This window comes from Salvia miltiorrhiza, chromosome 7 (assembly GCF_028751815.1).
Source record: "Salvia miltiorrhiza cultivar Shanhuang (shh) chromosome 7, IMPLAD_Smil_shh, whole genome shotgun sequence".
NCBI lineage: Eukaryota > Viridiplantae > Streptophyta > Magnoliopsida > Lamiales > Lamiaceae > Salvia > Salvia miltiorrhiza.
In genome coordinates, this window is record NC_080393.1 from 55659611 (window position 1) to 55681533 (window position 21923).

Consider the following 21923-nt stretch of genomic DNA (forward strand, 5'->3'; position numbering starts at 1 on the left):
ATTATAATCATAATAGCCTAACACTAGACTCGAATATAATTCGTGAAGTCTTAAATATGCTGCAACTAGTACTAACTAGGTTTTTGAAAAGAGATAACTCCGCTATGTTGCAGTTTCCAAACTATGTAGGGTATTCTTATTACTATGAAAAGTGTTCCCACCATACTCTGATTAAGGCAATAGTTGATTCGGTATCCGCCTCGCGTGAATAATCCGAACGAAGATCTATGCCCGTGTCACTATCTCGTGTGTGACACTTTTCTTTACTCCCCATTGTATTTTGTTTGTTGATTTCTCGTCTGGTTCACTAACTTTGTAACTTACTCATCGCCTCAATTTACAGAGAAAAGCAAAAATGTTCTTGCTAAATTCCTTCTATTGTTGTGTTCATAACAGTGATCATGCATCCTTAGCGCATCTAATTCATTGAGTAACATCTCCATAAAAAGGCATAAGTAAAATCAACATCTGCATCAAGGCGAAATATAAACTTCAACATTCAAAACTTTCTGTTGCATTCCTTTCTGTTGAGCATAGCGATGTGATGAAGTGCTGAGCTTTTGCCGACTGACTCTTTCATACTAGTGATCATACTAGAAAAATTTATTAACTCTAGGGTTCAGAGCAAATGAACTGCTCTGATACCACTCTGTCACGACCGGTCCTAATTAAGGATAATTAAGCCGGGAAAACCGTGACTAATGGAGGGAGATTAGAAACGGGGTAGAAAGGGAATAATTAAACAAAGAAGAATCACATTTCATAATTTAACAAAAGGAATATTTATAATATAACAGAAGTTTAGTCGTATAGACTCAAATAACTAGTAAGTTCAGATATCTCTGACTTAGCCAAATAAACATAAAACTTCTGAGTACGCAGCGGAATATGATTCTGATTACATGTATGAAGACATGTAACCCTAGAGTTCATTAATACATAATAAGACAAAAGAATCCCGCTCGTCACTTCATCACCATCGGCAGCTGCTCAACCTGCACATTTAGAAATATATGCAGGGCTTGAGTACAAAAGTACTCAGTGGGCACGTATGCCTAAGTATAAAATACATGCTTCAAAACTGTAAATTGTCATGCCATAATTAAACAGTACAGCAAGGGAGTTTTTCGCTAAAAGGCCCAAGCTTACTAAATTCATTTGTGATTCTTAAAGTTCGACTGCAGTCTAAGTTCTCTTGTAATCTATCATATCTGGAACTTTGTGCCGGAGAGGTGGCCACCTCTCACGGTCACTTGACCGGCCAACCCGCTAGATGACTCACGGTCACTGGTGTACACTAGCCCTGGCAGGATAGCTATCAACTGCTCAAGACACGAATTCGATTACATGATAAAAGTCACATCAGATAGATATCATACCGAAATTTAAATATTTTATGGCAAGACAATATTTGAAATAACTTCAATTAATTTAGTCATGAAATAACTTGCTTGAACGTAACATTTAAACTCATTTGATATATATGAAAGTAATGCCCACCTGTTAGAAACTTTTTGTGGTACAGTAGCTCCTTGACTGATTATTAATCTCGTGCTTGACCTTTATTACGAGAATATAAATAAGATATTGCTCGAATAAAATCATCAAATGAGAATGTGTATTTAACTATGCATGATCCTTATGCATGAATTATTATTATGAAATAATAATCAGGGAATTTCTATTGTTAATCCAAGTTATTGGATTTAAACAAAAGCTAAGTCTCGTCTCATGAAGCCGGATAAAAATTAATCCGTTCTCTTAGGGTGTTCTAATTCGCCAATTAAATAAATCCATCCTTCGTGGTCGTTACTAAGATATAACTAATTCGGCTTATTCGCTGAATAATCTCATAAAATCTCTCGGCTTAATAAATAGGAATAGTAATGTTATAAGATTAAATAATTAAAAGGCTCAACATAAGGCAGCCTAATAATTAATTAAACAAATATGGGCCTGGATAGCTAAAATGAAAGGTCCAATTAAAAATAATTCATTGGGCTTAGTAATTAAATCATTCTTGGCCCAAATGATTAAATAATAAATAGTTGGGCTCAAATAAATAAATCATGTAAGGTCCAACTAAATAAAATTTCAGTCCATAATTTAAAATTAGCCCAAGAATAGAATGAATTATTCTGAGCTTAAAATTAAATAAAACTCAGCCCAGCTGAAATATAAATGAGATTAGAATAATAGCCCATCGTAAAATAAGCATCAGCCCAATCTTTAAAATAATTCAAGCCCAATAGAAATAATGGGAATGGCCATTTAAATAAAAGACTGGCCCAATTCGAATTTAAGTGAAAGCCCAATCAATTAAATTGGAAGCTCATTTCCTTTAGAATAAAACAAACCCAAGCTCAAATAATTCGGCCCAAATAATATAGATAAAGGCCCAATTTATGAATTATAAGGGGAGCCCAAAACAATTAAATTAGGGAAGGCCCAAACTTAAATAAAAGAAAGTCCAAATAATTAAAATTATGAGGCCCACATAAATAAATTAAACCAAGCCCAAACCCTTAAATTAATCAAACGAGGCCCAACGAAATAAATTAACCAAGGCCCATATAAATAAAATCAGAGGCCCAATTCATAATTAAAAATCGGCCCATATCAATAAATACAACAAGGCCCAATTGAATAAATAGGAGGCCCAAATTTCCGGCCCAAAAGAAAAATAAAGGCCCAATGAATTTCTCTCCCAACTCTCGGTTCTTTCTATCTTCAAGGACCGATCTCTCTCTCTAATTCCTCAAATCAGACGCCACCTATATCTCTCTCTCTCTCGATCAGCCCCCCAGCCGAGGAGTACGCCGCCTCCAACCGGCCTCAGCCGAGGCGCCTGCCGCCGCAGCTCTGGAGCCCGGCGAGGTCGACGCTTCGCCGCTTCTCCTCGTCAACGTCAATCCCTCAACGTCCTTCTTATTCTCTCCGAAACAGAGCTGTCACTCTCCCCTCCCAATTTAGAAATCGCCGCCGTCGCCGCTGCCCATGGAAGGACGGCGAACGGTCGCCGGTCGTTGCTCTGCCTGACTCGGACACTCCCTTCGGTTCTCCTTTCGGCTTCAACCGTTCTTCTCTCCCTCGAATCTATTGAAGGAACGAAGAAGCCCTAATTTCTGCCAGAGAAAGGATACCGCCTCCGCTGCGACTGGAGGACCGGCTTCGCCGCGCCGCCGGTCTTCAGCCCGCCGAGGGCGCCGATCCTCGGCTGCTCCCCCTCCCACCTCACTTCCTTTCCTTGAAGGTCGAGGGAAAAGAAAAGGGAAGAAACCCAAGTTCCTCAGTCAGAAATCGTCTCCGCCTGAAACTCCACTGCCGCGGCGCACCGAGCTGCTGCTGCTATTTTCTCCGGGGTCGAAGGTTTGAGCCTCGCCACGCTGCTGCTGGATTCGGGTAATGGGTACGCCGCCGCTGCTGCTACTCCAGAATCGGCGAGGGCCATCGCCGAGGTCGGGAGTCGTCTGCCTTTCACCGCTCGACGCCGTCGACGCTGCTGTTCCCGCGAGTTGCCGCCCAGATATCGTATCTCGGCTTGACTAAGCAGAGCAGCGCCCCTCATTTCTAAAAGCTAAGTCTCCATCTACTCTATTGTAAAGCTTGATTTTCCTTGTTGTGCTTAGTATGTTGAGTCCCTTAAGTTCTTACATACAAGTATAGTGATTGGTGTTCTGCCTTATAGAGTGTGAGATGTCTTTGTTCTATCCCCTGCTATTGTATTTTGATTCATGTTGCTACATGATGGGAGCTCTCATGGCTTTGGTTGTACAGTGGTAATATTTCAATGTATGAATCATACTACTTCCGTGAAATGCCATAATTCATGGGTTCGCATATGTGGTTTGCTATGAGCTCTATAGATATGAATACAACAGGAAAGTAACTGATGCTATTTCATATAGAGTATGTAACTTTGCTAAGTTTTTCAAGCTTATGGTCATCTATCATTTGAAACTGATATGATGCTGGTATGGATGTGGGTGCATTGAAGGAATGGAATAGTGTAAATACCTTGAATGTCTTGTTGAATGGCTGTTTCGTTGTTGGATTATATGCAGCAAAATGAACTGAAATAACCAAGTTGCTGTTCATAAATGTAGGTGGAATCCTGAGTGCATTAAAGAGAATTCAAAGAAGGCTTACCTCCTTGAAGTTTGGCAAGAAGAAGAGTACTTTACTCCCCTTGAAACTTGACGGACAGTGAATGAAGTAGGGAGTTTGTTGGCTGGGGTTGATACTAATAATTCATTGGTGAAGACTTGAGTGTAATGGTGGGGGAAAAAAAAAGAAAAACATAATGATAGTGGTGTATAGAAGTTGGGGAACAAAGTTTAATGGAAAGAAAAAGAGAAGAAAAAGAAAGGAAAAAAAAAAGTAGAGGAGAATTATTGATGTATTTTCTCTGACTCGGTGATTCTGTAACTGTAAAGTGAATCACGTGCTCATATTTGCTTGTACTGTTTATTTAAATAAATCCCGATTTCGACATGTGATATCTTACTAAAAACGATAAGTTATAAAATGAATCTAAATTAAATCCGTAGATTTAATTCGTTCATTGATCTGATATCTAAATTAAATCCGCAGATTTAATTAACTCACGAGTCTGAAATAATCCACAACTTGAGTAAGAATAAAATCTAATTCCATCTCGCTTAAATAAATAACGTGACTTTGCTAAGTCAGTTATAACTCTGAAATAATATCATTGACTGCTTTAACAATATAAATTCAGGATCATAAGCTGAATTCATATCAGAATAATATCCATTTTCATTCACTGATGAACAGAAATACACACTCATTACTGGATTTAAAATATATAAAAGAGCGGGTCACTACAGTTCAGAATGCCTAGTATAATTCTTGGCTCTGTACTGCTGCTGGAGTACAAGGTTACTGGCATGAAAAGTAGATAGAGTCTTCTCTATCAAATCAATCTCTGTAACTTCTTGTTTACAGAGTTTCAGCTGTGACACAATACGGTGTAAGGTAGAATTGTACTCAATCACGGACTTGAAATCCTGAAAGCATAAATTCAGCCAATCATATTGTGCCTGAGGGAGAATAATAGCCTTTTGTTGATCAAAGCGATCCTTCAGGGATTGCCATAGGACAACAGGGTCCTTTTCAGTAAGGTACTCATTTTTTAAGTCCTTATTCAGATGATGACGCAAGAAAATCAAAGCTTTCGCCTTCTGGGCGGAGCTACATGAAGAATCTGGAACTATAGCGTCGCTCAGATCACATGAGGCGAGGTATATTTCAACATCCAAAGCCCAAGTCAAATAGTTACCACCATCAAGAGCAAGCTCGGTGAATTCTCTTTTGTTGATATCAGACATATTCAAACTATAACAAATAATGGAAAAACAATAAATAACAAACTATAAATAAACAATTATACACAATTATTTTTCCAACCAATTCATTTAATAAATAACAAACAATAAATATTATAGTTGGGAGACGATCCTTAAGACGTAATAATATCTATCCCGTAGGGAGAAGATCCTTAAGAAATTAATACGCCTATCCCAACATATTAAAAAATATCTTTGTTTATATTATATTAAAAAAAAATTATATAAACAGAATTTACCGATAAACTCAAATAATTAAAAAAAAATATAGTGAAACAGAAGGTCAGAGTTTTTCTCGTATCTTGGATATGGATTTAATTATATCCGTGTATATATCTAACAGTCTATACACAAGAATTTGATATAATATAGTGAAACAAAATTGTAGGTTCCTATCCTATACTGCTATTCTGCACGGAGCGAGGCATGAATCATTCATATGGGAACATGTATTGAATACATTGTATTGGTCAATGATGTCATGGGTCAGACTATAAATTGTGTTCATCACAAAAGCGAATGAGATTAGATCTTCAATTTTGTATTCATTCCGAAAAGTTACCGAAAATTATATACACACAATTGTGTATTCAAACTTTCGCAAAATTGTGCGTTAAAGTCAGAAGCGAAGAAAAAAAAAAATTCACCTTGCAAGAAAAATACGATTTTTTCTTATGGTCTATCTCCGTGTTCACTCAATTGGCTAGAGACTCGTGCTGATAACGTGTTGTAATATCCTCTTGAGCAAGTAATTCCAAAGTAAAAATAGAAGATTCAGGGAGAGAAGAGAAGGAGAGAAAGAAAGGAGAAAAACAGATTCTGTATTCTCGTAACTGTATTCATACCGTTCCATCATATATATATATATATATATATATATATATATGAATAAGTAATGTACAATAAATAATAAATAATATTATTTACAATACAAGGAACTTTTTTTTTTCTTTTTTGGCGGATAAATATAGTACTCCCTCCGTCCACGAAATGAGTACCCGTATTTCCTTTTTCGTCCGTCCACGAAATGAGTACTCATTTCCTTTCCTTTTTTAGCAAGTGTACCCCACATAATTAATACCCTTAATATTGCTCTTTATTTATCATAGTTACCATTGTAGGTCCCACCTTAATTACAATTACTTAACCGACCTCAACTACAAAAATTAATCAACTACTCCTAATTACAACTAAGTTAAAAACCATTTCAGCCCTATTTAGTTTTGTCCGCTGAATTAAGAAACTCACCCAAATTCGAGTTCCTCTTTTTTAAGAACACAAACCCTAGCCGCCTCAAATCCAACTCCTTCGATACAGAGACTACCTCAGATCTACTCTCTTCCATGGACAATTTCGGTGTTGGTGGCGTCGCCGGTGATGGGATTCGAGTTCCAGTCGAATCTAACACGGTGGTGCCCCAAACTCCGACTTTCGTCCTTAATGGCTTCGCCGACGATGGGACTCGACTTCAGCCAATCGAATCTGACACGGTGGTGCCCGAAACTCCGAGTTTCGTCCTTGGTTGCTTTGTCGATGATGGGATTCGGGTTCAGGCAGTCGAATCTGAGACGATGGTGCCCGAAACTCCGAGTTTCGTTCTTGATGGCTTCGCCGATGATGGGATTCGAGTTCAGGCAGTCGAATCTGAGACGGTGGTGCCCGAAACTCCGAGTTTCGTTCTTGATGGCTTCGCCGATGATGGGATTCGAGTTCAGGCAGTCGAATCTGAGACGGTGCCTTCAGTTTAAGTGCCGATGATGGGATTCGGGTGCCGATGATGGGATTCATGTCTGTAATGTGAATCAGTTTAAGTGATTTTAATTTTAGTTATCTGTGCCTTCAATTTAATTCCAATCAAATTTAGATTTTGATCCACGTCAGATTGGTTTAATTAGTTGTCCTTTCAGTTTCTTAATTTAAATGCTTTATTTAATTAAATTTAAGTGCTTTATTTAATTAAACATTAAAGATAACATTAAAAGTGGGACCCTTATTCCACTAACACCACATTCAATACATTTCTTATAACCCGTGCCGTCCACAAATGGGTACTCATTTCGTGGACGGAAGGAGTATAAACTTTGGAAGAATTTTAATTTTAAATACGAATTTTAAAAAGTGTCAAAAAAAATACCACGGATATGTTAAACATTTTTTTTTTTGGTGGAGGGATTTGATTTGGAAAGTGTGCTGTATAAATTGAAAGAAATATTAAAAAAGTGAAAGTTTTTTTTTTTTTTTTTGTGACTACTCTAGAGAAAGCACATTTTCAAAACTTTAATAGAACATATTTAATTAAATATCATTTGTAGCCTCATAGACTTGAGTATTTAGGACACATGCCAAAAACAAAGATATTATATAAGTCAATATTGCAAAGATAATTTGTCTTAAAAGCTAACAATGAAGCATAATTCAATTTGTAAAACTCTTCTCCTTTAATATTAGGTTGGCGATTCACGTGAAAGATAAATGAAGAATCATTGTTTAATTCACATTTGTAAGATAAATATTCATCCAGAAAAGTTTGTGTAACGAGCTTGGACTTAACAATTTTCAAATAAGTGAGAATTACTTTTTAAATACCAAATCATAAAATTAAAGTAAGTTATATAGCCTCTTTACAGTATATAACATCATATATATCTTCTACGTCGGCAAAATTCAGTCTCACGCCAAATCCAATTTTATCTTAATTGACTTTTATGGGAATTTCCAAAAATTATGAAAGTTCAATTCATGTATTTAGAACAAACTTTTATTTATTTTGGGAAAAAACAAAAATAGTGTAAAGTTTATGGCTTTATAACAAATTAACCCTAATTACTATCATTTGTAGCCTCGTAGACTTGAGGCTTAAGAACAAATTAACCCTAAAACAAAACATGTGGATATTTAACCCAACCAAGTGGCTTAAGAACTCGAGGAGCATCTTCAGGAGCAAAGCTTTGAATCCTGCATTTCTGAGCTCTCAAGTCGACGTTGGGCAGCGCCTTCCTCCACTCGCCCGTCTCTGCCTTCATCTCCCAAACCTCCCACGACAGATCCCCACACGCAACCAGGAGCGACACACACCTCCCAGTCGACAGATAATAATAGTCGCGATCATGGTGCTCGTAAGGGGCTTTACTCAGTGTAATGATCTCCGTCTCCACATCCATCGTAAGGCAGTATCTCCACCATCCCCAGTGTACGAAACCTTCACTAGTCAAGGGAGTCTGCTGGAGGAGACTTCGCCTGAGAAATTCGGGTAAGTGGTGAATCCAACAGTGAGCACGTCGAGATGGAAGTCCTCTCGTGCTTGTGGTTCATAGTGGCGAACAAAGGCTGGTCGAATCACTTTATAAGCCAAGGAGGCTGCAGAGTATGCAAAACCATACAGGAGCAGGCCACAGGCAACAAAGCCTGTAGGCAATGGTGGGAGGTGGAATGACTGCTTCGTTGCAGGATTCACAATCACAAGACGAGGGAAGTTACCTTCCAACTCCAGACCGTTGCAGGTAGCAAGAACTCCCAATTCGGAGATGTGATTTAGCTCAGATGTGTGGATTCCACCATCAGCGTCAGCTGTTACATAAAGCGGCAGAGTATTATTATGATTTAGGGGTGATAGGAGGAGTCCATAGGTAGCACCGTGCATCTGCGCGTTGATGAAGGCATGAGAATGGATAATGTGGCACCACCGCCGGCACACGAGCCTCGCTCTCTCGTAGAGATGATCGGCCGGCAAACGGAGGAGGATTTCAAACAATAGCTCTGTGTGGAGGGATTCTATGTTTGTTGGCCTCTCCTTTCTAATGCATATCATCTGCTTATTGAATACAGATATTGCCATAAATATGTCTCATCTACTAATCAATCGACTAACCAATTCACTAATTTGTATACAACTGCTTTATCTGCCCAAAACTTAAATGCTGAGAATAAGACAACCATATGCATATCAATGTCTTTTTATACTAATCTCTAACCTAAATTTCAAATACAAAATCTTTACTTATAAATACATACGCATTAGGAATTTCAGCTCTAACCTAATTTTGAAAGACATCCATCTGCATATCAAAAGGGGAAAATATGAGGGAGAATGCTTACCGATTCTCTACTAAGAATGTGGGAATGAGGATCCGAAACGCTGCCGTCGGTGCAGCAGCGGCGCACCGACGGAGGCGGCGGCTTGCGGGAGGCTAGTTTCGGACGAAGCATTTCAACTTTTCTATTTTCTGTAAACTGTGTACAACGCCGCGGCGGCGGCGGAGGCGGAGTAAATGAATTACAAGCGGTGGGCCCAAATAAATACAAAGGGAACTTTTTTTGTTTTTTAAAAAAAAAAAAAAATTGGCGGATAAATATATAAACTTTGGAAGAATTTTAAATTTTAATACGAATTTTAAAAAGTGTCAAAAAATACATTAACTTATTGATCAGAATAATTTTAACACAAATCTTTTGGTGGTCAAATTAATGCTGAGTTCGATGAATTCTGAAATTTGAATAAATTAACTCTGAAATTTTATTGGAAATTAACGATATGAATTTAAACTCAAACACAACTCTAAAATTTTCATCTTTCGAATAACCTTAACAACAAATAGAACGAAATTTGATACATTTCATACTGGGCAACAATAGTAGTCTCGTCTAGGATTCGCAATTGACCTCAACATCAACATCTCAATTTGATAGTTTCATGTCGTAGTCTACGTAGGAATCGACTCGAGGACGAATTTAATAAGAACCTCCTTACCCCCGGTAGAGAACATCTTGTGATCCCACCCACTGAACTTTTTATAAATCTTATCCCTGAGATACTCAAACTATAACTTCTTCTTTGGTAAAATAAACGTGGAAAGACTCAAATAAATTGTATGGCCCTGAGTTTTCTTAATACCGAGCATTCGTCATATCAATATCGAACTTTATAAACAGGCTATATAACTAGTCTTTTTTATGCTCTGTTATTTGAAAAGATGGGGCTCTTCAAATAATGTGTCTCCAATATCATATAAACAAGCAAATCGAGTTTAGATAACCTTTTAATCGAAGATAAAATTTATTCAATAGTCGAGTTTAGATAAACATGCACCAAGAGAACTTAATGTAATGAACTCCACTTAAAAATTACTACTCCCTCCGTCCGCCAAAAGTATTCCACTTTGGCCGGGCACGGAGTTTAATAAAATGTGTGATGATGTTGATGTAGTGGAGAAAGGGTCCCACCACTTTATGAGATGTGTGGTTGAGATTGAATTTGAGGTGGGTTTTTTGTAAATAAAGAGTGTTTGTAAGGATAAAATATAAAGGTGGATGGTGGGACCATGGCTTAAAAAGGAAAGTGGAATACTTTTTGCGGACGCCAAATATAGTAATTGTGGAATACTTTTGGCGGACGGAGGGAGTAGTTTTTATCACAAACAAAAAAATCATTGTTTAATCTCACTTATTTTTCCAATAACAGTAGAGGCACACTTAGGTGCGCGATTAAGAATCTGGGCGCTCACAGTGAGTGCGGTCTTCGGCCCGACCCGACCTGACCCAGATCTGGATCCAACTTATATATTTTAAAAAAAATACAATGGATATGTTAAACATTTTTTTTTGGTGGAGGGATTTGATTTGGAAAGTGTGTTGTATAAATTGAAAGAAACATTGAAAAAAGTGGAAGTTTTTTCTTTTGTGACTACTCTAGAGAAAGCACATTTTCAAAACTTTAATAAAACATTATTTAATTGCAATATCATTTGTAGCCTCATAGACTTGAGGATTTAGGACACATGCCAAAAATAAAGATAATATACAAGTCCATATTGCAAAGATAATTTGTCTTAAAAGTTAACAATGAAGCACAATTCAATTTGTAGACTCTTCTCCTTTAATATTAGGTTGACGATTCAACTCATCGTGATAGATAAATGAAGAATCATTGTTGATCTAGTTTAATTCACATTTGTGAAGATAAATATTCATTCAGAAAAGTTTGTGTAAATGAGCTTGGACTTAACAATCTTCAAATAAGTAGAATTAATTTTTAAATACCAAATCATAAAATTAATAAGTTATATAGCCTCTTTATAAAAAGAGAAATATTTTTTTAAATGCTGAAAAACCAACAAAAATTCACTTTAAATTGCCCCAAAAAAATAACTCAAACTATCAAATAAACAACAAATATAAATACCAAAGTCCGGTCTATAATTTAAGAAGAATGTTATAAATAATAATCTTTCTGCATAATATATATATATAAACTCTTTTTAACTTAAACCAAATATAAACAATAATAACGATGCTAATACTCTTTTAACTGAGTCATATCATATTATTCTTATGCGGAAAAGCTTGATAACCACTAGTATAGGATTGTGGTAACACGAATTTAGAAAAATTCAATAAAATAAACTAATTTTAGTTCTCATTCAAATTAACTTTGTTAAATTCTAGAAACTGTCTCCTCTTTCAAAATAAATTGCACAAAAACACACTTTCAAATTTATGTGTACAAATTAAAAAGTATAGTTTTGAATTTGCATGTAAAATTTTAATCAATTACCTTGGTGAACATATTTTTTTATATTTATAATAGTTATAAAACCCATGCCCTCGTCAAAAATGGTATCAGAGTGAGTTTTTATTGAGAACTTATAAAATATTTAATATATTTAGTAATTAACCCTGTGTGGAAAGAGACTCTAGCCTGGTGGCGAATGCAGCTAGGAACATGGGGGTGCAGCTGCATCCCCAAAAAAATAAAAATAAAAATTAATAGTATTAATATTCATATATAAATTATTTTAGATTTAGTTTTTGCACCCCCCATTAAAAGTTTTAATCCAAAATAAAAGAGAAATTCAGTTTTTAAAATCCTAAATTCCATTGGTCCAACTAAAAAGAGAGCTCATCATCTTTTTCTTTTTCATTCTTTTGATCAAGTCCATCATTTAATCAATCAATTACCTCAATTCTTAATTAAACAAAAAAGTTGCAAGTACACATTTTGCATTTGGAATGCAGAGTTATTACTATTATATTTGTATTTTAGTAAAAAAAATGTCTAAAATGTATTGAAGGCCTAAAAAAAAATTCTCGCCCGTAAAAGTTCAGCTCCCTCAAAAAAATCCTAGCTCCACCAGTGTTTATAAGATTATTTTTTGCACCCCCAATTTAAAAATTCTGGATCCGCCACTGCTCTAGCCTCGGTGCAAGAATATAGCTACAAGCTTTGGCAGCATCCAGATTTCCTATACTATTCGCAACTGTTCTATTGAGTTATTGAGAATTATGATACCTCATAGTTAGATCCATCATACTTTTATGCATTTTTTTTAAGAAGAAAATGTTTCATCTTCTAAAAAAATAAACTAATTTTCATTGTTAATAATTAGTAATTTTACTTTCAATTTTTGAATTGACTCAAATTCAACATTAAAAATTAACTAAAAAAGAAAAAAAAGGATAAAAATAAAATAAATGTGGCAAATCAATATGCTAAGCAATTAGTAAGGATAATTGGATACTTTAAACAATGTATTACTATATTTTTTCTTCTATTTCCCTTGGATCCGTCAGTACTCTCAATACTAATTACAACATATTTTCATCACTCTTAATATATTCAACAACTTTTTCTCACACTGAACAATTTTTTTCTTAAAATTTTGTGTCACTTTCTCGTAAGAAGTTCTTTCGTGGACAGGGAGAGTAAATGATAATGTTTTTGCATGATATATAAATTCTTTTAACTTAAACCAAATATAAACAATAACACTAACAATAATACTCTTTTAACAGAGCCATATCAGAGTATTCTTATGCGAAAAAGCCATAAAACAGCTAGCTATAACATATGGTCGTGGTAGCTCTATGGAGTGGAGTTGATGCGTTTCAAGATTGTAGAAAATGCAATGCTCCCATTGTCTCGAATAATAATATTCGTCAAAATAGAAGGCCAAAACATGTGGATATTTAACCCAACCAAGTGGCTCAAGAACTGCATCATCTTCAGGAGCTAACTGTTGAATCCTGCATTTCTCAGCTCTCAAATCGACGTTGGGCAGCGCCTTCCTCCACTCGCCCGTCCCTGCCTTCATCTCCCAAACCTCCCACGACAGATCCCCACACGCAACCAGGAGCGACACACACCACCCAGTCGACAGATAATAATAGTCGCGTTCTTTGTACTGATAAGGGGCTTCACTCAGCGTAATGATCTCCGTCTCCACATCCATCGTCGCGCAGCACTTCCCCCATCCCCAGTGCAAGAAACCTTCACTAGTCAACGGAGTCTTGGCAAGGAGACGTCGCCTGACATGGTCGGGAAGGTGGTGAACCTCGACTTGCCTCCAGGATTCATCAACTCCAACAGTGAGCACGTCGAGACCGTAATCCTCTTGTGCGTGTGGTTCATAGTGGCGAACAGAAGCTTGTCGAATCACTTTATACGCCAAGGAAGCTGCAGAGTATGCAAAACCATACTGGAGGTCATAGGCTACGCCTGTAGGCAATGGTGGGAGGTGGAATGACTGCTTCGTTGCAGGATTCACAATCACAAGACGACGGAAGTGGTGACCTTCGTCTTCCAACCCCAGCACCAAACCATTGCAGGTAGCAAGAACTTCCATTTCGGAGAGGTAAGTTAGCTCAGATGTGTGGATTCCCCCGTCTGCGGTGGCTGTTACATAAAGTGGCAGAGTATTATCATCTAGGGGTGATAGGAGTCCATAGGTAGCACCGTGCATCTGCGCGTTGATGAAGGCATGAGAATGGATAATGTGGCACCACCACCGGCACACGAGCCTCGCTCTCTCGTAGAGATGATCAGCCGGCAAACGGAGGAGGATTTCGAACAATAGCTCTTTGGGGAGGGACTCTATGTTTGTTGGCATCCCCTTTTTACCCCTCCGGGAATAATAAGCCCGACTTCTAATTTTCATCTGCTTATTGAATACAGATATTGCCATAAAAATGTCTCATCTACATCTACTAATCAATCGACTAACCAATTCACTAATTTGTATAAATGTGTTTTATCTGTCCAAAACTTAAATGCAGAGAATAAGACAGCCATATGCATATCAATGTCTTTTTTTACTAATCTCTAACCTAAATTTCAAATAAAAAAACCTTTTCTTATGAAATGTATACGCATAATTAAGGAATTTGAGGTGTAACCTAATTTTGAAATATAAGGGAGAGTGCTTACCGAATCTCTACTAAGAATGTCGGAATGGGGATCCGAAACGCTGCCGTCGGTGCAGAAACGCCGTGGAGGTGGCGGCTTGCGGGAGGCTAGTTTCGGACGAAGCATTTCAACTTTTCGATTTCCGGTGAATTGTGTGTAGAACGCGGCGGCGGAGTAAATGAATTACAAGCGGTGGGTCGGTGGGTCCAAATAAATGCAGCAGGTTTCCGCCCAAATCCAAATAAATACAAGCGAACTTTTTTTTTTTTAATCGGCGGATAAATATATAAACTTTGGAAGAATTTTAACTTTTAATACGAATTTTAAAAGTGTCAAAAAAACACATTAACTTATTTATCAGAATAATTTTAACACAATTTTTTTGGTGATCAAATTAATGCTAACTTTAATGAATTAATTCTGAAATTTGAATAAATTAACTCTAAAATTTTAATTGAATTAAATCCAAACACAACTCTAAAATTTTCATTTTTAGAATAACAATAGCAGGAAATAGAACGAAATTTGCATATCTTTCATATTGGGCAACAATTGTAGGTCTAGGATTCGCAATTGACCTCAACATCAACATCTCAATTTGATAGCTACGTCAAGCCAAAGAACACCTGGCGGTGGAGGGTGTGGGTGCTTGAACCTTCCTTGGGGAGCATTCTCAAACTATAACTTCTTCTTTGGTAAAATTAATGTGAAAAGACCCAAATACATTGCATCGTGTAGTCCTAAGTTTCCTTGATACCGAGTAACCCAGTCGCCATATCAATATCAGACTTTTAGTAACCCAGGCTATATAACTGGTCTTTTTTATGCTTTGGTATTTGAAAAGATGAAGCCCTTCAAAGTTTAAATAATGTGTCTCCAATATTATATAAACAAGCAAATCGAGTGTAGATAACCTTTAGTTGAAGCTAAAATTTATTCAAATCGTATTTATGAAGATAAACATGCACCAAGAAAACTTTATATAATGAACTCGACTTAAAAATTACTCTGTGCCAAAAAGAATGTGGTCAATTTTAATGGGACAGAGGGAGTACTAATTTTTATCGCAAGCAAAAAAGCCCCCAATTTTTATGGTCTATTGAATAAAATTCTAATAAACTCTCAAATAGTGTAATTTCGAAACGTATATGATATAGTTGAATTTTCTGAGACACAATCATCCTGTGTGTGAACAGTGAGGTCCCGGGTTCAAACCCCACTGCTCCCCTCCCCAACTCCCCAAGTAAAAAAAAATAAAAAAAACAAACCGACTCGTATAAATTACCAATTCCAGCAAGTAAAAAAATCATTGCTTAATCTCACTTATTTTTCCAATGACAGTATCTCATTAAGTAATTTAAAAAGTACAAGTGATTACACTTTAAAAGAAAAGGAATAGCAAAAAATATCAAAACAACCAAAATCCCACCCCCAAAATGTAGGAATCATTATTATTAGGGTTATTAATAAAAAATATATAGCATGAACTTATCTAGTTTCCTTCCACAGTTGCACTGTTGTCCACACTTTTTCTCCAAAATCATCTATGTTCATTGTTCTGATCTCACCACGCATTTAAGCACAACAACAGATGGGTCTACATAGCATATAGTAGCACTAAGTGTAATTTGAATAATGTATTGTACAAAGAAATTACTTGTTTGCCTAAACTCAGATTTTGTAGCAGATATTTTTGGCGTGATTGGTATATGTGGTAGTGTATATGAGTTATTGCAAAAATGACTTTGCCTTACTTTCGAGCTTGTATTACATAATTTCATTCAAAATATTCTCATACAAAATATACACTGATCTGTAATCGAATAGCAATGTGTTTGTTATAGGTGTCCATTCAAAAGTGATATAAATATTGTATCTCCTTCAATACTACTACTCTTTTCACTAAAATAAAATATTCGGACAACATGAGCTCATCATGTTTCTTGAAGAAATAAACATCATAAAATATTTTTTTCGATGCTGAAAAACAACGGAAATTCCCTTTGATAATTTGAATAATGTATTGTACAAAGAAATTACTCCACTTGTTCGAGTGATTAGTTTTGCTAAATCTACAATCTAACTAGCTTAGAATAGAGTCCATCCATCTTGATAATATAACAGATGCTGTTTCTGCATTCCTAATATTATTATTTGTAGTGATTAATTTTTTAATATGCAGATGGTCGGGGACAAAAACTCTAGAAGTCGGCCTTATTATTTGAGGAGGTGTAAAAGGGTAGAATCCCTCCCCAGCGAGCTCTTATCCGACTTCCTCGTGCGTCTGCCAGCGGATCGTCTCTACGACAGAGTAAGGCTTGTGTGCCGCAGGTGGTACCACATTATCCATTCTTATGATTTTGTCAACACACAAATTCAGCAATATCATCTTGTTGGATGAATGCAGATCCTGGGTTCGAATCCTGAAGGGAGCAATTTTTTTTATTTTTTTTAGTGCATTAATTTTAACAGCGAATGCATTAATTTTTACAGTGAATGCATTAGATTTTATGGTTCTCACATTCTCACAAATAATGTAGTTCTCTTTAGAACCACATAGGGAGAGGTTCAGGAAAGAACCATAAATAAAAAAAGAACGGAGAACCATTTTCAGCCATTCGATCATCTAGATCTACGGTGGATGCATCATCTTGTTGGATGAATGCAGATCCTGGGTTCGAATTCTGAATGGAGCATTTTTTTTATTTTTTTGAGTGCATTAATTTTAACAGCGAATGCATTAATTTTTACAGTGAATGCATTAGATTTGATGGTTCTCACGTTCTCACAAATAATGTAGTTCTCTCTAGAACCACACCCTCTTATCCGACTTCCTCGTGCGTCGTCTGCCAGCGGATCATCTCTACGACAGAGTAAGGCTTGTGTGCCGCAGCTGGTACCACATTATCCATTCTTATGATTTTGTCGACGCACAAATTCAGAATTCTACATATGGACTTCTTCTCTGCTGAAGTGAAGTGTGGGGCGGTTATCATCCAATTCTCATCACTGCAACGCAAGGCGGCCGGATTGAGACATCCGAGTTCACTTACTTAGACAGAGGCAGATTACTAAACAGTTGCAATGGCTTGTGCTTAGAGGTACACGACATTCTTAGATATCCATACATTATAAATCCTGCAACAAAGCAATCATTCATGATCCCTACAATACCTAAAGCTCTACCACATGCTAGTCGATTTGGTATGGCATTTGCTCCACGTTCCATCAAGTATAAATTGACTACATTGTATCGGAGGTTCCAGCAGCAGCATCTCGATCGCCATACTGACTTTTGGAGTCGATAAGTCTTGGAGAGATATTGTTGCGCTTGACAGCTTTCGTGAAAGGGATCAAGTGTTGAATATTTTGTCTAGTACTCCGTTGGTTACAGAAGGTTTCATACATTGGACGTGTGAGTATCGGGGAATCGTTTTGACAATGGATATTGAGGCTAAGATCCTTACAAAGAGTATAATCCCTTCTTTTTCTTTGACGGATCATAACTTGTATTATCTGTCAACGGGGAGGTTCGTATCAGTGTTGATTAGCAATGTTGATTTGATGTGGTATGTTTGGGGGATGAAATCAGAAAGTGGTGAATGGAGGAAGGAGCTAATTCCCGCCATTATATAGGTTGGGATCTCAAAAGCGGTGGCTTCAACAGTTTGCTTCAGCTCGTGTATATTATCAAGTCTTGGAGCCATTTGGTTGGGTTAAATACCCTGAGGTTCTGGCCTTTCGTTTTAGTGGTGGGAGTCGCACTTGTATTTTCTACGATCTTGTTACGCATGAAATCGACTCGATTGAATTGCCATACTCCGCTGCATACATCGGGTTTGTGTATAATAATAGCCGAGGCGGAGGTGGGCGGCAAAATCGATCAACGAGGGGGGTGAGGCGTCAGGTGTTGCGGTGGGTGAAGCGCCGGTGGGTGCGACAGTGGCTGCTGCGACGGACGGTGGGTGCGGCTGTTTGAAATTTCAGACTCACGAGATTAATGTAGGGCGTGAGAGAGCGGCGGGAGACAGTGGGAAACACGCTAACCCTAATTTGATTTTTCAGACTCACGACGCGCATTATCCTGTCGTCTATTGCATTAAAGACGACAGCCTTCTTCCCCTTGTCGTTTATTAGCGCCCTCACCATGCACATAGACGACATTGTGTCAAACGCGTCGTCTATGACCTGCGCTACGTCGTCTATTATATGAATAGACGACAGGCCGGTGGCGCGTCGCCCATGACTGCATATTATAGGCGACGCGGGCCATCTGTCGTCGTCTATTATATGAATAGACGACATTTTTTATCGTATGTCATGTAAATTCTCAGTTATAGACGACAGACAAGAGGAAACTTGTCGTCTATTGACATATAAATGACATTTTTCGTTGCGTGTCGTCTATAATGCGTCATCTATGACCACAATTCTTGTAGTGTATGGTTAAGTTAAGATGTAGAATGTTTATCATAGACCTAAATACCTAATGTGAACTTTTTTAGTTATATCGGGTTATTCTCTTAATCGGGCCGGGCCTTTTTTTTTTTTTTTTGAAAAGTCAAGAAAGATTTTATTAAAGCAAAAGGAGTACAAGAAGTACTCAAAACAGTTCACCATACACCAAGCATGAGAAACGACGACACCCACACAAAGTAGAACAACTAAGGGAAACAAGATCTAGCTAGGATCAAGGATCCAATCATGAAGAGAGAAACAAAAATCATTGCCTGCCGCAGTGGTCTCCTCAAACTGTATGATTAATCAAAGGGCCCAAATTTAACATCTAACTATCCCCATCAACACCAGAGCCTGCCACGTGTTATTTAGTTTTATTGAATGCAGGATTCACCAACTCCCCATAGAGTAGTGATTTTCGGACACTGCAGTGTCCGGGCACCGCATGAAAAACCGATTTTTTTAAGGTTTTTTGATTGAGCCGGTTTTTTGCTAATTTATGGTTTTACTAAAATATCATTTCCATAAATTTCTCAACTACTTTTAATCTTTTCCTAAATATATTTTATTTACATTTTTATTTTCTGTAAATTTCATTTTTTTTATTGCCATTTTTTTTTCGAAAAATTTCTTTTATTTTTAAATTGTTTTTTTATTTTTTTTATCATTTTTTTTATTTTTCTTTTAAAATATTCTTTCCTTAAATTTCTCAACTACTTTTAATCTTTTCCTAAATATATTTTATTTACATTTTTATTTTCTGTAAATTTCGTTTTTTTATTGCCATTTTTTTTTCGAAAAATATTTTTTATTTTTAAATTGTTTTATTATTTTTTATCGTATTTTTATTTTTCTTTTAAAATATTCTTTCCTTAAATTTCTCAACTACTTTTAAAATTTATATTTTTTTCGAAATTAATATTTTAGTTGTTTTAAGAGTAAATTTTTATTTTTTTCCAAAATTATGTTTTATTAATTTGTTTCCAGATTTTATTATTATTATTATTATTATTATTATTATTATTATTTTTATTTTTCGAAATAAATATTTTTTTTTCAAAATTTATTTTTTTCTGAAATTAATATTTTAATTGTTTTAAGAGTAAATTTGTTTTTTTTCCAAAATTATGTTTTATTAATTTGTTTCCACATTTTTTTATTATTATTATTTATTTTTCGAAATTAAATATTTTTTCGAAATTTATTTTTTTCCGAAATTAATATTTTAGTTGTTTTAAGAGTAAATTATTTTTTTTCCCAAAATTATGTTTTATTAATTTTTTTCCAAATATTTAGGGATTCTCTTAAAAATAATCATAGATTTGTTTCCAGATATTTTTATTATTATTAGTAATATTTATTTTTCGAAATTACATTTTTTTTTCGATTTTTTTTTTGAAATTAATATTTTAGTTGTGTTAAGAGTAAATTGTTTTTTTTCAAAATTATGTTTAATTAATTTGTTTCCATATATTTGGAGATTATATTAAAATAATCCTAGATTTGATTCCACTAATTTAGAGATTTTCATTCTCCAAAGATTAATCCTATATTTGATTCCAGTAATTTAGATATTCTCCTAAAATAATCCTAGATTATTTTCAAATATAATTTATTTTGTGAATGTTATGTTAATTTTTTTATTTTTACTAATTTAGAGATTCCTTTCAAAATAATTCTAAATTTGTTTTGATTTATATATTTTATTCGAGTATTTTTTAAAAAATAAGATATTGAAGATGATTTTAAAAAAAAAAACGAAATACAATAACAAAAAAAATAAATTGGAAGAAGTTTTTTTTTTAAAAAAAAACCGAAATAAAAGCAAAAGTTGCGAAATTTATGTTAATTATTTTTATTATTACTAATTTTAAAGATTCCCTTCAAAATAATCCTATATTTGTTTTCATTATATATATTTTTTTATTTTTTTTAAAAAAAAGAACATATGGAAGATTATTTTTTTAAAAAATGAAATATAATAATAAAAAAAGAACATTTGGAAGAAGATTTTTTTTAAAAAAAACCGAAATAAAAAGAAAAAGGTGTGTTTGCGGGATTTTAACCTGAGACCTCAATAATATGTGAGTAATACTTTGCCAACTTGTCCGGTAGTGACAAACGCATTAGTTATGCGTTAGAAATAAACATAAAATGAATCATACTATGGGGCATCGATTGAAAAATTAAATAATATATATTTAGATTAAATATATTATAATAATTGGAATAAGACGAATAAAGTTTACTTAATTAATTGAAATAAATTAATGAACTTGAAAAAAAGAAATTGTGAATACGTTGGGATATTGGTCGGAAAAGTATATAACATATCATTGAAGATAATACATTGTAATATAGTATTGATGTCGATTTGATAATAAGATAATGAACTACTATAGTGTAAATAATGATGTCAAAATAATTATACTAAATGAAATAATGTTGAACTAATTGATTGAATGAAATTAGTGAAGTCAATAACTATATGACATATATATGAAGACAATGTATTATATTTTAGTATTAAACGCGATATAATTATAAGAAATAATTATACTCAACGTTCATCAATTTGAATTTATTAATTCAAATAAATTAGTGAAGTTGATAAAAATAAAAACTAAAACAATTAATCATACGATGGGATTTTGATCGGAAAAGTATGTAACATATACTTTATTTGATTATATTATAATAAAGTATTGTAATAGATATCACAATAACTAAATAAATCACTATTGTGTGATTAATGAAGACGAAATAAGTGTATTCAATGAAATAAAGTTGAATTATTTAGTGAATTTGAAAACAAAATGAAATAAATTGAATTGTATAAGATATATATGTAATGAAGGAAATTTTATTAAAAATGAAAGAATATATATGTTGGCCAATTAAATGAAGACATATATAAT

General features: G+C 35.0%; 3 protein-coding genes and 1 long non-coding RNA gene across 4 annotated transcripts; all 4 read right to left on the reverse strand.

The window, feature by feature from the left end:
• Window positions 1-758: 758 nt before the first annotated feature.
• LOC130995002 (uncharacterized) lies at window positions 759-4759 on the reverse strand. The gene is made up of 3 exons (XR_009091983.1): window positions 4018-4759; window positions 1501-1560; window positions 759-995 (listed from the first exon to the last, which is right to left on the reverse strand). It is a non-coding gene; the product is annotated as an uncharacterized LOC130995002 (long non-coding RNA).
• Window positions 4760-4844: 85 nt separating this feature from the next.
• LOC130994438 (uncharacterized) lies at window positions 4845-6128 on the reverse strand. The gene is made up of 2 exons (XM_057919480.1): window positions 6017-6128; window positions 4845-5358 (listed from the first exon to the last, which is right to left on the reverse strand). Exon 2 carries the CDS (start codon window positions 5349-5351, stop codon window positions 4845-4847), a length of 507 nt encoding a protein of 168 aa, XP_057775463.1. The 5' UTR covers window positions 5352-5358; window positions 6017-6128.
• A 2066-nt stretch (window positions 6129-8194) lies between these two features.
• On the reverse strand, window positions 8195-9636 carry LOC130994936 (uncharacterized). Its single transcript, XM_057920118.1, has 2 exons — window positions 9465-9636; window positions 8195-9177 (listed from the first exon to the last, which is right to left on the reverse strand). The coding sequence occupies exons 1-2, from the start codon at window positions 9573-9575 to the stop codon at window positions 8578-8580; spliced, it is 711 nt and encodes a 236-aa protein (XP_057776101.1). The 5' UTR covers window positions 9576-9636; the 3' UTR covers window positions 8195-8577.
• Window positions 9637-13068: 3432 nt separating this feature from the next.
• On the reverse strand, window positions 13069-14808 carry LOC130994874 (uncharacterized). Its single transcript, XM_057919989.1, has 2 exons — window positions 14569-14808; window positions 13069-14299 (listed from the first exon to the last, which is right to left on the reverse strand). The coding sequence occupies exons 1-2, from the start codon at window positions 14671-14673 to the stop codon at window positions 13151-13153; spliced, it is 1254 nt and encodes a 417-aa protein (XP_057775972.1). The 5' UTR covers window positions 14674-14808; the 3' UTR covers window positions 13069-13150.
• Window positions 14809-21923: the final 7115 nt, after the last annotated feature.